At 52.5% G+C, this 13,879-nt stretch overlaps 5 protein-coding genes across 5 annotated transcripts; 2 read left to right on the top strand and 3 right to left on the bottom strand.

Annotated features, from left to right (window-relative positions):
- Positions 1-117: 117 nt before the first annotated feature.
- P153DRAFT_358960 (glycosyltransferase family 62 protein) lies at positions 118-1,496 on the bottom strand (the record flags this gene model as incomplete). Its single annotated transcript, XM_033666838.1, has 4 exons — positions 118-401; positions 460-540; positions 592-651; positions 701-1,496. The coding sequence occupies 4 exons, from the start codon at positions 1,494-1,496 to the stop codon at positions 118-120; spliced, it is 1,221 nt and encodes a 406-aa protein (XP_033521753.1).
- A 2,681-nt stretch (positions 1,497-4,177) lies between these two features.
- Positions 4,178-4,891, top strand: P153DRAFT_387907 (uncharacterized protein; the record flags this gene model as incomplete). The annotated part of the gene is made up of 1 exon (XM_033670698.1): positions 4,178-4,891. The coding sequence occupies one exon, from the start codon at positions 4,178-4,180 to the stop codon at positions 4,889-4,891; it is 714 nt and encodes a 237-aa protein (XP_033521752.1).
- Positions 4,892-6,733: 1,842 nt separating this feature from the next.
- On the bottom strand, positions 6,734-8,881 carry P153DRAFT_368667 (uncharacterized protein). The gene is made up of 3 exons (XM_033668571.1): positions 8,427-8,881; positions 7,518-8,361; positions 6,734-7,469 (listed from the first exon to the last, which is right to left on the bottom strand). The coding sequence occupies exons 1-3, from the start codon at positions 8,482-8,484 to the stop codon at positions 7,199-7,201; spliced, it is 1,173 nt and encodes a 390-aa protein (XP_033521751.1). The 5' UTR covers positions 8,485-8,881; the 3' UTR covers positions 6,734-7,198.
- A 437-nt stretch (positions 8,882-9,318) lies between these two features.
- On the top strand, positions 9,319-9,899 carry P153DRAFT_64755 (uncharacterized protein). Its single transcript, XM_033673323.1, has one exon. It carries the CDS (start codon positions 9,502-9,504, stop codon positions 9,802-9,804), a length of 303 nt encoding a protein of 100 aa, XP_033521750.1. The 5' UTR covers positions 9,319-9,501; the 3' UTR covers positions 9,805-9,899.
- Positions 9,900-11,365: 1,466 nt separating this feature from the next.
- P153DRAFT_368664 (HhH-GPD family base excision DNA repair protein) lies at positions 11,366-13,265 on the bottom strand. The gene is made up of 7 exons (XM_033668570.1): positions 13,198-13,265; positions 12,392-13,141; positions 12,270-12,304; positions 11,908-12,210; positions 11,747-11,812; positions 11,635-11,688; positions 11,366-11,579 (listed from the first exon to the last, which is right to left on the bottom strand). Exons 2-7 carry the CDS (start codon positions 13,100-13,102, stop codon positions 11,504-11,506), a joined length of 1,245 nt encoding a protein of 414 aa, XP_033521749.1. The 5' UTR covers positions 13,103-13,141; positions 13,198-13,265; the 3' UTR covers positions 11,366-11,503.
- Positions 13,266-13,879: the final 614 nt, after the last annotated feature.

Here is a 13,879-nt window from a genome sequence, read left to right as displayed (position 1 = left end):
GTCCATAGAACGTATATGCAGCAACTCCATAAACATGCAAAGACGAACGTCTTGCCCTCTTCCCAACCAAATACACCATTTTCGCCTACCCCGACTACGCCCGACCCCATCCACAGATTAACCATTCCCAGGTTTCTCCTCAGTATCGATGTGCCAGACGACATAATTGGGCAGTCCGTAGACCTCATAGCCCGCGCGTTTGGCCATTTTAGCGAAGCCCTCTGTTTCGGCCTGGTTTTCAAAGGCGTAGCAGGGGAAGTTGATGCCGGAGCGGTGCACGTCGGCCTTTACGATGATGTTGACGCCGCCGATGCCGTCGAGGGGGATTTCTACGTCCTTGTCTGCGCGCCAGTCGCCCATTTTGGCCATGTAGATGCGGTTTGTCTGGTACTCTTTGTAGCCTGGGTAGTGTTAGGTGGGGGGTTGTGTGTGTGGGGGGTGGGAAGGGGAAGAGGGTACCTTCGGCGAGGACAACGTCTTTGTCGAGTGTGGCAGCGAGCTTGAGGGCGGAGGGAGATTCTTGCCAGGAGTTGTAGTCGACTGGTGAATGTTAGTGGGGGGTCAATGGTAGATGGGAGGGCATGGGCGTACATCGGCCTTCAATGTCGACCATCTTGCCCTTCTCCTCTTTGTATCTGTGGAACCAGATATCTGTGGCTTGTCAGTCTGCATACGTGTATGTGTGCGCTGGAGCACTTACTCGGAACGAGTACATCCCTATCATGCGCAATGAAGTCTTCGATGATCTTGGCAGGGCTGTCCACGATATCGATATCCCTCCAGTACACCCAACTATGTTCTGGTTTCATGGCAGCTGAAAGCAGGTAATTCCTCGCCTTGCCCAAAGCCTTTCTCCGCGGCCCTTGGGCTGCAAAGCTGTGCCTGTATTCGACGTCCTGCGACAGGGTAATGCCAAAATCCTTCTCGACGATCATGGCGGATCTGAAGGCCACATCTGGGTTGTTCTGCATTCTGTCGAGCTCTATGGCTAGCGCTGCCGTTGTATCGTCGGTTGAGTCGCCGACCAGAAAGGCCAAGTCGATCAGGTCGTGTGGGTATGTGAGCTGGGTGAGGAGGTCAAAGTGTTTTGCAAGGTAGAAGGAGGCATCGCGCAGTGGGGTCAGGATGAGGACTCGCTCCTTGTTTCGTACTGCGTCGATGGTGGACTTGACGGCGTTGAGATCGACGTGCTGGATGTCTCTGTTGCTGACTTCGACGGGCTTGTGGGGGTTGAACAGTACGGGTGTTTGGAGGTGCCTGTGCCAATCTGCATTCTCGTTGGCTGACATGTGCATTGGGGGTTTCGAAGGGCCCCAGCAGTGGAACTTCTGCATCTCGCCGGCGGCCGACCCCATTGACCGCCATAGCAGCAGAACGGCGGTGCACAGCCCCAGCGACAGCAGAAACTTGGGGTTCCGCACCGTATGCAGCACCTGGCGGTAGGGCGGCAGGCGTGCTCTGGCAGCCTTCCACGAGTAGCCTTTGCTGGAGAGCATCTTGAGATGCCGTGCGCCTGGGGCGCCTTTTTCTTCCTCAACCTCCCCTCGGCTCTGTGATATGAGGATCGACGAACTCCGCGCGCGGAGCGTGTCCGTATTGCTCCTCTGGCGCTGCTTGGGGAGGGCCGGCAGCTGGGACTGTGGTGTAGCCAGCTTGCTCGTAGTCGCGACCGGCGCGCGAAGCTGGGTGGAGTGGAGCTGCTGACGTATGTATGGCCAACGGCGATGTTGCGAGACGTCTCAGGAGGCTCGAGCTCGTGTCGTGAGAAAGAGGAAGCGACAGACGGGTCGACTCGCAGGAGCGTGTTGTGGGAGCGCGACGAGGAAAGAGCGACTGGCGGCGAGCGAGCGCAGTTGGGACCGAGAAGGAAATGTATGCAATGTCAACTGGCGAGCGTGCAAGAGAGCGACCCTGCGCTAAATGGATCGGCCGGCCAATTACTGATGACGAGGCCTCATATACAGAGAAAGAAAGCTCTCGATTGACCCGAGTCGCTGCTCTGCTGTGTCTGGCCCTCAATTGCGTTTCTCGCAGTGCTTCTCGCCAATTGCTTCACACGTGGAGCATTGGAGCAAACGGAACATCGCGCACCCCTGCCCAACACGCGAACGTCTTCGCAGCAGGCAGGGCCGAAATAACCCCGCACTAGCTGTGCACTGCAGCCGCCGTTGACAACGAGCCTCACAATCTTCCCCGTCTCCCCGCCTGGCCGTCTGGTGGTCCCATGTTTGGAAACACTCCATATGGTACGCACGTCATAGGTCTAGTCCTAGCGTACGCGGCCCGTTGTTAGGCGACCCCCTTACACGAACACGTGTGGCTTTGCTCGGTGACGGTTCCAGCCACCACCATAAAGAGGATAAGCAAACGACTCTCTGGGCTCCTGGGTGGATGTGGTCAAGGAAAAGAAGGCAGGCCTCGGTGAAAAACATGCGCTTGTACGCATCCGCAAATACGTCATTCCAGCTTATGTGAGCTAGGCTTCACAACAATGCATTGTCTCTGGAGGCACCTGAAGGCACCTGATGGCCATGGATAACAAGAAGTGCACGAGGGCAAGTTTTGGAGCTGAATCGGAGATAAACCCATGTTTCAGTTCGCCCACTCACATCCTGCAACTCCCACAATCTGCCATACTGGCCAAAAAGGGTTTGAGGCATGAGATCAAGAAGCCTGTTGTCAGACACAACACACGGAGAAGCATCGAGGTCAGGAGGATGTAGCCGTATGACGACAGATCAGATATCTTAGATCCAGAGGATCAGAGCGCCAAGCAGTTTGCAGATTCGGAAGCGGGGCTGTCAGAGACAATCGGTGTATATGCCAGATACTCAAGACAAGGTCATAAAAGATACCACGAGCTGTTAGCGGAGATAACTCCGGACCCTGTCAGCCCAGCCCAGCCATTCCCCCTGATCACCTTTCACGGCTTTCATCTCGTAACTGCAGCAGCCCATTGGAAAAGTATCGACCGCCCCGCATCCTACCCAATCCAAGCTGCAGGAAACAGACAGGCCGCCGTAGATCGCATGCATAGTCTTCGACAGGGCTATAGGCTTTGCTTCCTACTGGTGCGTCCCGACATACCTTCATATGTGCACAACGCAGGGAGGTATTAGCTCCGCCATGCCCGCCTCGTACCAAAACTGAACAAGATGGAGGGGTGCTACTCCATATCACAAACTCCGAGGACTCTTGTAAAGCTGGTAACACTGATACTGTGCAAAAGCCATGAGCGAACAGCTTTATGAAGCAGTACTTCGGCCCCTGGAGATCAACGTCGAAGGACCAAGATATCTGTCTCTTCGTACAACATTCAGTGTCAGAGTCAGGCCAAGGCGGCAAGTGCGACTGCACGAGTCCTACACAAGAACGCGCTTCCCTTGTCGACGCGAGACAATGGCGTACATACACTCCCGTCGCTTGTACAAGCCAGGCTTCAGGAGACAAGGATATGAGAACGCATCGCAAACGCCACAGTGATCAACATACGATCCCTTATCCGGTACTGTGCAAACGGCTTTTACCTTTGCTCTTCTGCTACCGGCAAACGCATGTACACTACCGCCTGCGCCTTGAAGCCTCATACCATAACTCAGTCTGTCCGTTTCCGCGCTGCCGTTGTCCAGCGTTTTGCTGCAGAAAGCCATGCCCTCAATTTACCAAGAGGTATAAAGGTGATCTCTCCTTCTTTCTTTCTGACAGGCTCAGTCTCATCCTGCCTGCATGATCAACTCTCTAAACTTGGGTCTCGACTCCAACAATCTGTCTGCTTATTCTTCTTTTCCACGCCAGCTATTTTTGATCATCATGTATCAATTCCATTTACCTGATCCAACAACACTTGGGTTGTATAGCGGTCCACGCGAGAAGATGGGCCTGATCAAGCAACCGACCTTTTTATTGCGAGTCTTACCCGGCCGGGTACTGGTTCGGCACCTTGCTGACCATCTCGAGCAGCCCTGAAGCCATAGAACTACCTCCGATTCGCCAGGATGCAGTTGACTGTTACGTTCCTCGGAGCATGGTTGTGATGTCGCGTAGGCTATCCGTCTCTTCGGTCTCTTCCTCCAACCAATCAAACGATCGGCCTTCTCGTTCCACATCTCCAGCCATACCTTCTTCATACAGTCTTGACCTCCCTCACAACCACGCGATTACTGGCCGCCGCTTGCATATGCAGAACCGCCACACCAGATACTCTCCATACCCTGAACCCCGCCAACACAACAATCGATGCCCCTCGTGCCTAGAGAAAGGTGACGCTATTCTCGTCTCCCCGGGAAAACCATGCTCCCAGTGTGGCAATCTCACTCCCAGTCCCGAGGTATCCCCAGCTCCACAAACATCCCGCAAGAAACGCCACGACAGAGTCCTCTTCTCTCGCCAAACCCTAGTCACCACCTCGTCCTCTCAAGTTGCGAAATCGGACCGAGAAGCCGGCCGCCGCTATGATCAAACCCTGGTCTTCTCACTCCTCGAAAACGAACTCTTGTCCCTCAACCCGTCACTGCCACAGACTGCTCGCCCACGACAAAGCCACCCACAAGGCGGGCTGAAAGAACTAAAAGGCAACAACGTCTCCGGGGATATCAAAAAGTATAGTAATGTCGAGCCATTGCGATACGGTAAGATTGATAATCTCGAGGCGGCCGTATGGGTTATACGGGACTCGACTACCGTTATCGAGGATGTTATCAGAGAGAGGGCGAGGTTAAGGGACGACGCTGAGAAGTTGATGAAAGAGGGTGCAGATGCTGAGCGGGTGAGGAGGTTCATGTTTGAGCGGATTGTGCAGGATGACTGGTCGGAAAGGGTCGAGGAGTCGAAGTTGAAGCGTGGAGGGAGTGATTGTATCCGTCCTTCTCAGTCGGATACGCTGCTGCGATGAGAGATGGATGATGTCTTTGCTTACTCCAGCAATGTTTGCTCATGGTTCGCGGGGCGTACATAACCCTCCTTTCGAGGGCTTATCTTCTCTTATGTCGTTCTCGATATCCTTTGAACCTTGTTCTTTGCCTCCTTCGAGGTTATCTACCCCTCTTTAACTTCATGTGTATAGATAGCGTCACTGCATTGGCATCTTGGAGAAAAAGTTTATCTCTAATACTCCCCCCACATCCCGCACCATGACATGTACCCGGACCTCAAATCTGCTCAACGACACATGTCAAATACACCATGAACCACTACAGTCGCACATTCGCTTCCCAACTCCCAACTCCCAACTCTCCAACACAGTATAACAATCAAAAATAAACACATCTCCACCTTGCCATACTTCTTCTTTCATCACATCTCTCGTTCCCCTTTCCAACCGACGTCTCAGCCTCACTTTACCCAAATGGCTCGGCACCCACATCCGACCCGTCCCTTACAACAACAAACATTCTCGCAGCGAGTTCTCACATCATCTTGAAGTAATTCCGGTAGCCTGGCATCCAATGCTGTCTAATCACGCATTTCCACGGGTTGGCCTCGCGTGGAGGGACGTGGTGTGATATGATATCACACCACACGCCGTCTACCGTTCGCAGGCTCAAAACAAAACAAAAAGAAGGCCCGGTGGAGGCTTCGCACGCTTCGCTGGCTTTCGCGACCCACCTGATCAGTTCCAACTACAACTAGACTGCCTAACCGGTCCGTGGAGATGCAATGCAATGCCATGTTATCGGCCTGAGAATCCGTCCAGTCACGAGGACTGACTGCATCCCATCCCCAAAATAACGGGTTGCGGTGCGTGCAGAAGAAGGAAAGAAAGAAAGAATGAAGAAGGCTAGGTGGATGTCTGGACGGGGTGCTTCTGGGGGGAATAATGGGACGTGGCGGATGCATATGGAACGGGTACATGGACGTACAGGCTTGCTGCATCGCACCCTGGGAATCCTCAGGAACGAAGCTTCCGGGCGTCTCTGAACTGCCCGGATCCTTGTTTCCGGGCTTGCGCCTCCAGCGGACGGAGATCGGCACGTGGGCATGTCCGTTTACACTTGTGATGCATTGCTACCCAGCTTATCTACTAACTGTACCGTATGATGGGTACCTACCATGTCCACAAAGGATGCGTTTAATACAATGGAATGATATAGAATACATCCCTACCCATTCGCTACACCACCGTCGGTTAGTCTGCACATACTGTGAGATCCAGTGTGTATATATATATCATGGTGACACCGCAGCCACACGTGGACGTCGACAGCCCCGACACGCCCATCGAAAAACAGCACGTCTTCGCCTACAAGTCATACCGACACTGATAATGATACAGCAACACATCAACAGCATCGACACACATCCTTGACCAACCCTCCTCATATCAAGAAGGGACCCCCCACGCACACATCCCCCCACCAACCAACCCGCATATTCCCACACGATCATCATCCACAACCCCCAAGTAAACACACACCAACAGGTCGAATCTTCACATAATCAACCAATCAAGATAGTCCACGCAAAGAAGAAATCAAGATAAACCCGCCGTATTCCCATCGCTCGTTCCTTCCTTTTCTGGGCGTTGGTGCAGCAACCACGCAAACACGCAAGTAGATGCAGAAACATGCAGCTGTCCACTTAAGGTTTTGCTGAACAAGCTTTGGAGCCTGGGCAGCCGAGACAAAAAGGTCGCACAACATCATCCATGGCAACGGGGATGGGGAGCTTGATCCCAGTACCGTTAGTACGAGGTAAACATGCACTTTTCTCAGCACGAGTAAAGAGTGAGGCAGCAAAGCAATGATTAAGAATCTTCAGATCACTGACAAAACATGTGAACATCCAAGCATCACGCAACTGATGGCCAACGAGACAGAAGTAGAAGAGGAGCAAGCAATGCATTTTGATTTATCCCATGTATGACAGATAACTAACAGAAATCTCACCTATCCACCCAAAGCAAGAGGAGCGAGGGCACAGACTTTTCCCCTACCACGTCGTGCCATTCCGCACGGCCGTGTCGGAGAAGAGCAGCCCGTATTGTACTGATTAAGACTCTGCTGCAATTCGACCATCGTAGTCAAAACACACGCAAGTGATGCATACTGATCCATTAACCTATCTCCAAAGCCACCCCAGTCTTCGAATGCTCAACTCAAGCCTAAACGCTCGCATGACGAACGCTATATGCTATCACAGGAAACCAAATTGCGGGAATAGTCTATGCAATTATGATGGAAACGCCAGAGTCATGAACCGTTTAGAAAAGGATAACAGCAGCCATGGCAGCGAGGCCAAGGGCACCGTTAACCGCGCTCAGGGTAGAGGCAGCGCCGGTCTTGCCGTTGTTCTTGCTGGAGGAGGTGCTGCCAGCCGTTCCGGGGTCGACGAGAGCGCCCTGGCAGTAGTACTTTCCGCGGATCAGCTTCTGCGACTGGAGCTTCTTGTAGAATGCGCAGGCCTCGGTGATGTTCTCGGAAGACTGGAGGTTGAAGGCACCCTTCACATCGTCAAGCTTGGGAGTGGAAACACTGGTACTCGTTAGTAGATGTTCGTTGATTATACAGGATTTTACTTACTCGGTGAAGTTACCGCTGAAGTCGAAGGCACCACCAATGCTCTCGAGCACTGGGAGACCGTCAATTGCATCAAGCTTGGTGTTGTTGGCAATTTGGATGTTGTCGTTGATGGAGGTCAAGGAGCTGAGGGTAAGGTTGGCCAGCTCGTCGTTGGCAACGATGGCAAGAGCCTCGCCGATCTTGGTCAAGCTAGGGGCAGAGAAGTTGGAAAATCCGTTGTTGTACAGACCGAGGGAGCCGTTCAGGGTCTCGAGCTTGGGCACCTCGAGGGAACCGACGAATCGGAAAGTCAGGTTGGTGGCCCAGGTAAGGTTGGGCAGGCTGATTGCGAGCGCCTCATTGTTGTCCGCAAAGGTCATTGCGTCGGAGATGTTGCCCAACTGCAGGTTGACGCTCGTGATGTAACCGTTGTTCGCGACGAAGATGGTCTTGGCCTCGGAGACATCGATGTTGTTGAGCGATCGAAGTCCAGTGTTCTGGATGTCGATCTTGTCGGCCTTGGTGAGGACAGAAGTGAACCCGATAGTGTTAAGAACGGGCAGGGCGTTCCACACGATAGAGTTGACTGTCTTCAGGACAGGGAAGTCGATGTTGTACAGACGCTGCAGTCCGTCGAAGTTCATGTCACCATCAATCTCCTTGAGCTTGTTGGCGCTGATTCGCTTGACCATCTGGGCGTTCTTGCCGATGAGGTCGCCGCTCAGCTTCTCGATGCCATCGAAGGCAAGGTCGTCTGTGGTGCCGGTCGCAATGGCGATGCTGCCAGAGAAGGTCGAGCACGACGCCATAGCAGTCGCGTCACCAGCATTCTGGATGGTGGTGGTGCCGGAAACAGAGCAGGCGCCTGTGGGTGTTTGTTAGTAGGGTGGTCGTGTGTTGTTTGTTGTGAAAAAGAGACATTAGACGTACCATAGGCGGTGCTGGCGGCGGCCAGAACTGGCAGGACGGTCTTCATGAAGGAAGGCATGGCAATGGATCTACAAACTGTGTAGGGGACTGGCGGATTAAGACTGCGCGCTCCGTGGGCGGGCTAAGTACTGTGGGAACGGGGTGATAGATGTCTGGAGAGAGGGACAGAATTATCAAACGAAAGTATTAAAAGTAAGTAGTGACACAGGGTGTGCCGGGGAAGCCGTAGTTGGACAGAAGTGAGTGGCGGAAGGAACGAAAGAGAGGAGCAGGTCGAGAGAAGCACATTCAAGAAAAGGAGACGGCGAGCTTGGGCAGGCGCGACCACACACGCGCACTAGCCGGGTTGGGACGCAGATTGGATCGACGGCCGCACTACCGATATGAGCCCACCGATGATTGGTTTTGGCGCGTTTCTGATTTCGCGTCCGCTGCAATGAATGAACTGTTGGGCAACGATGCTTGCGCTGGAACTCCCCGCAGACGACGACGCATCTGGCGGGTTTCGTACGCGCCTGGGAAGTCTGCAATCAGTCCCAGACTTTGCCGTGGCAACAGATCCACAGTTTCAGACGCTTTCAGGATTTTTTCGACAGGCGACTGAAATCGCCGGTGTTTCTGAATATCGCCAGCACCTCCTTAATGACGAGTGGCAATTCCGTGTCTGCGATCCCACACCAGATATCATGAGCTCCCCCGACCGTCTTTGACAACTTCCTCTCACTGTACACAGCCCCAACGATATCCAGCCCTGCATGCATTTTCTACGCTGGTTTCAGTAATTTCAAAGATGCATCTGGACTTGCAAACGCCACTGTGCAACACTAGGCAACCACTATTCGTCATTCAGCCTAGCTGCCGGTAGCAGTTATCGTTTTTGTAGAGCCTCTGCGGGATCGGTTATTGATCGCGCTCGAAGCATCTGACGGTTGCCCCTAGCATAGATGCAGCATGAAAGAATTAACGAGGCACCTCACAGTCTCGCAGCTTTCGTCGCCAGCTGCCACGTCTGTATCCACTTCAACACGATTGTCTGCTGTCGCGTCCGCCACTGAACAGGTGCAGGAAGTTGGCCATGCTTGCGCGTCCTTGGCCGAGGCGGACCCCTGCACCCTGCTCGTGCTCGAATTGGATCGATGTTGTTTTGGCAAGTGCGGCCGACCCTTCCAACTCCTATCCACATCGTCATCATATTTACAATATCACCCCCTGCCTCTGTTGCTCAATGCGGTTTGATTCTCGATTGCCATGTTTCCCGACCCGCGCAATGACGGTCATCAAATCTCCTTGTATACATACTCTCCCGCCGTCTTGCAGAACGATCAATAAACCGGTCTTGACATGTGTCAAGGTTGTCGTCTCCGAGCAACGAAAATAGGTACACGACAGCTTGATTTGCAGCCAGTCTATCCTGATCAACGTTGCGATATTGCGAGCTGTTGCAAATGCAGGGACCCATGGACGTCGTGTCCAACCATCAACATGGGTTGTTTATCGACTTATCTAAGCCACCCTGAGCCGATCGGGTCTCCATATTAAACTCTCTACAAGAAGCACATGCTTCATAAATGTGCACAAGCTTTGGCCAGTTCCACATCCCCTTCCCATCGCCTCCAAGCACGAGACGAAATACCTCCGACGTGTCCCAGGTTCTCCAGAGACGGTCTGAAGATCGCAGCAAAACTCCACAGACACTCCATGATCACCTCGCATCAAGAGTTCCCAATAAACGTCCAACAGGCAAACTCCACTTAAACAACCGACATCTCCACCGCAATCACCCAAGCAACTCTATCCACTGCACGCAACGCATCGACCCATCGGCGAAAAAGGGGAGGGGTTCAACATTTCCTTTTGCCCCCGTCACCTCATTAAACCCAAACCCAATTCATCGACACTTTTCGATCTGTATCTTTGCGGCGTGTCGGTACCATGAGTAAGGCGCGCGCCCGGGCATGTAAATTCGGCGTGCAAATCCGAGATTGACACAAATCTCAACATGTACCTCGCGTACCTGAGTACATACCCTGTGCTCATCGGAAACCTACTAGATCATAGCAAATACAACACAGCATATCCGAACAACAAGCAAACAAACACGCTACCCGTCTTGTCATCTGCAGACCAAGACCTTCCTGTACGGTAGCTATTATTCTCTGCGCGAGTATTGTTTTGTTAAGACATTTCGCTACTCTAAGCTGTTCGCATTTCACCACAAGCCACCACCACCACCACCACCATGTTTCTCTACTGTGGTCCCTTCCCTAAGTTGAAGCCATTCGCCACCTCAAAGTGCCTCTCAGCGCGCTCACAGATTGGTCAAAATTATCTTAATCGCTGATTCTGTCGAATTGGAGATTAGCACGTAAAGTGGAGGATGGCTTAAACTTAGGGAGGGGACCACAGTAAGCCAGTGCAGCGCTTCCCACCCGATAGCTAGGCTATTTGTGAGACTTTTTCGGGACTCTGGTTCTGTTTGTCACTTCACTCGCCATTGATTGTCCCTTGAACGGAAACTCAAAATAAATCTCACGTACGAAGACAAACAAGTAGATCGTAGACCCCCCGCAACCTGAATGTCGTTTCGTCTTATCACTGCATTTCAACGCCTCCGTCGCAGTAGTTGCACTGCTCTCCATCTCCCTATATCTATATCGTTCCTCACTTCATAAAACCCAACAATAAGACAGCGAGCGAGCGAGCAAGCGGGTCGTGTTCGCGCTGAGGACGGTGAAATGTGTATATTTCCTTGTTTGTTCGTTCATCCATCTCATCGGCTGTTTATTTGTTTACTAGGGGGTGATGTGTCGAAGACATGCGATGAATTAGGTGAGTGATACATTATTTCGCCTCATTCACCTCGCCTCATTTTCTTTCCCGACGTTTTGAATCATCGATCAATGAAGAAGAGGATATACATTGGCAAGAAAATACTAAGCAACGGTGCGGCTTGAAATGCAGAGTTTGTCTACCTATCTAGATAGTAGGAGTTGTTCCTTCTATTCCATTTGAACCTCTACTCGTTACATCTACCCCATCCATCCCTTCTCGTCCACAACTTAGTACCTAAAGCGCCTTCACGACGCATCCCCGTCCTGCATGCCGCTCACATCTACGTCTACGACGCGCCACATGTACCACATGAACAGGCTCCTGTGTTGCCGCGTTAGTTGCTGTATGATGGGTCAGGGGATGCGGATGGACAGACCTGTATGGTGAAAAGGTAGATGCTATCGAGAGCATTTCCTGCTCGGACATGTATCTTGTGCGCGGTTAGCGATGAGATGGGATGGAACGAGGGGGGTGGGGGGGTAACAAACTTCCACTTCCCGCCTTTAGCCTTGAGTTTGCTGATATCGCGACCCATATACGTCGCCATACCTCTCCTATAACGTTCACACACACCGGTCAGCCAAACGTCCACCACCACCGCCATTAACAAAACAACCCAAAAAGAGGGAAGGAAAAGCGAAAAACTCACTGCACGCCCAAATCCCCCGTGGAAAAAACATCCATCCGCTTCAGCCCAAAGCACGCAAACATCTCCACACTCCACCGGCCCAACCCCCGCACAGCAACAAGCTTCTCAATCAGTTCGTCGTCGCTGGCGCTGACTAGCATCGCGGCGGTGAGCTCGCCGGACTCGAATTTCTCGGCGAGGCCGTGGATGTATTCTGCTTTGCGCTGGGAGAGGCCTGCTGTGCGGAGGGTGGGTAGGTCTAGGGCGAGGACTTGGGCGGGCGTGGGGAAGGAGGGGTGGGTGGCGGGGAAGAGGGCTGTGAATCTGTGGGGAGGGGGAGTTAGCTTGGAGTTTATGAGGTGATGGTGGGTGGGGATACGGACTTTTTGCGGATTGAGGCTGCGGCCTGACCTGATACCTAGGGGAAGAGTGTTAGTCATGTTCTTCCTCAACATTCTGTATCATTATATATATTTTTCGTTGGGAATATGGAGTGTTGGTATACCTGTTGCCCGATGATCCCGCTGCTCAACGCCGTGAACGGATCAACAGCTTCTCTCAACCCCTCGGGAGTGAATATCTTGCATGTGTGTTTCTCCACCAGGCTCTTCATCTTCGGATCGACTTTGACCAAAAACGCCTCGGCATCATTCAGCAACGTGTCGATTGTGGCGGTTGGTGGTCTCAGGGCCCCGACGTCTGGGGGTACGAGTTCCTTGGCCTTACGCTTCTTAGCTGGAGACGCATTTTCGCTTTGCGGCGACGTGTGTTCTGATTTCAGAGGAGACGATGCGTAGGCTACAACTTTCGAACCATCGGGTGTTAGCACGGGGGCGTTTGTTGCAAGGGGACCGGCGGGGCGTGGTTTGAGGGACGCAAGGTCGTCTAGGGGGTGTTCTGCTTCTGCAGATCTGGATGTCGACGCCATCAGACCGACAGTAGCTGGAGTTGGCGTGAAGGGTAAAGCTTTCGCAGGAGACTCTTCCGCTGCTTTAACTTTACGTTTCTTGGATAGAGGTGTTTTGGGGACTGCAAATTCAGAGTCTGGGGCCTTTTTGACCTGTTCTGGTGATGCTGTGGATGCATCACTCTTGCGTTTCTTGGAGGCTGTAGGTGTGGGTTTTGTAGCGCTTTTCGCGACGACATAATGCGAATCTGCTATTGTAGAGTCTGCAACGCTTTTTGTCACGTTGCGAGCTGAGCGCCTGAGAGACATGCTGAGTGGTCTGTACTGTGTTGCGATGAAAGTCGATGTCTGACGTCATTTAGTCGACGTCCGATACAATGATACACTTTTCACAGATAACTCACTATACGTTTGTAAGTTTGGGCGAGGGAAGGGTTGGCTCGAAAGAGCATTAAGCTGTTAGTTGGGTAAGTGTGGAGCTGACGCGATGTTGTGGGGAGCTTGAACCGTGGAAGCTGGGGTTGGACGCCTGGGCACCTGACAGCGCGCTGACATCCCACATCATGTTCACTGCGTCATGCAGATCTCCACAGGTATGGCGATCAGCTCGGTCAGCATGTGTCTGCATCTTGGTTGGATAGATTGTTTGGATTTCATTGATATGGGAGTTGAGAGGTGATTGCGAGGTGGACTGGGCCAAGTGAGTTGCATGTAACAAGCGTGAGGCCTAATCGAGACATGCATAGTTTGCGTGAGGAAGTTGATGAACAGATGACGATATGTAGTTACGCTGCATGTGCTGAGAGTCAGTCCTCGCTCGTCCGACTATGGTTCACATCATTGGCGTGGCTTGAAATTCAGTAGAGATGGTCTCGTACAAAAGACATTGATGGTATACACTCTATTTGACAATGCTCAACTCAACCCATCCATCTCGAAAGCGTCCATGCGGTATATACATGGCCTAATGGCCAGTCTGTGCATTCCTCTCTCTCTTGGTCACAACCATGGCTTCGAGATCCTCGCGCTCGGCCATCTCGGTCTCGATCTCCTCGATGAGGGTCTGCAGATATGGCACATCCTGTA

The sequence above is a fragment of the Dothidotthia symphoricarpi genome (genome assembly GCF_010015815.1).
Source record: "Dothidotthia symphoricarpi CBS 119687 unplaced genomic scaffold P153scaffold_15, whole genome shotgun sequence".
Lineage (NCBI taxonomy): Eukaryota > Fungi > Ascomycota > Dothideomycetes > Pleosporales > Dothidotthiaceae > Dothidotthia > Dothidotthia symphoricarpi.
The sequence above is the reverse complement of the archived record's forward strand: the minus strand, read 5'-3'. Positions and strand labels throughout refer to the sequence as shown.

Bases quoted from the DNA above. Each gene is read 5' to 3' on its own strand.
- P153DRAFT_368667 (XM_033668571.1), bottom strand. From the start codon at position 8,484: ATGCCTTCCTTCATGAAGACCGTCCTGCCAGTTCTGGCCGCCGCCAGC. The intron at 8,362-8,426 runs GTACGTCTAATG...AAACACCCACAG, and splicing joins CGCCGCCAGCACCGCCTATG to GCGCCTGCTCTGTTTCCGGC. The intron at 7,470-7,517 runs GTAAGTAAAATC...AACGAGTACCAG, and splicing joins TTCAGCGGTAACTTCACCGA to TGTTTCCACTCCCAAGCTTG.
- P153DRAFT_64755 (XM_033673323.1), top strand. From the start codon at position 9,502: ATGCTTGCGCGTCCTTGGCCGAGGCGGACCCCTGCACCCTGCTCGTGC.
- P153DRAFT_368664 (XM_033668570.1), bottom strand. From the start codon at position 13,102: ATGTCTCTCAGGCGCTCAGCTCGCAACGTGACAAAAAGCGTTGCAGAC. The intron at 12,305-12,391 runs GTATACCAACAC...CTCTTCCCCTAG, and splicing joins GCGGGATCATCGGGCAACAG to GTATCAGGTCAGGCCGCAGC. The intron at 11,813-11,907 runs GTGAGTTTTTCG...TGAACGTTATAG, and splicing joins ACGGGGGATTTGGGCGTGCA to GAGAGGTATGGCGACGTATA.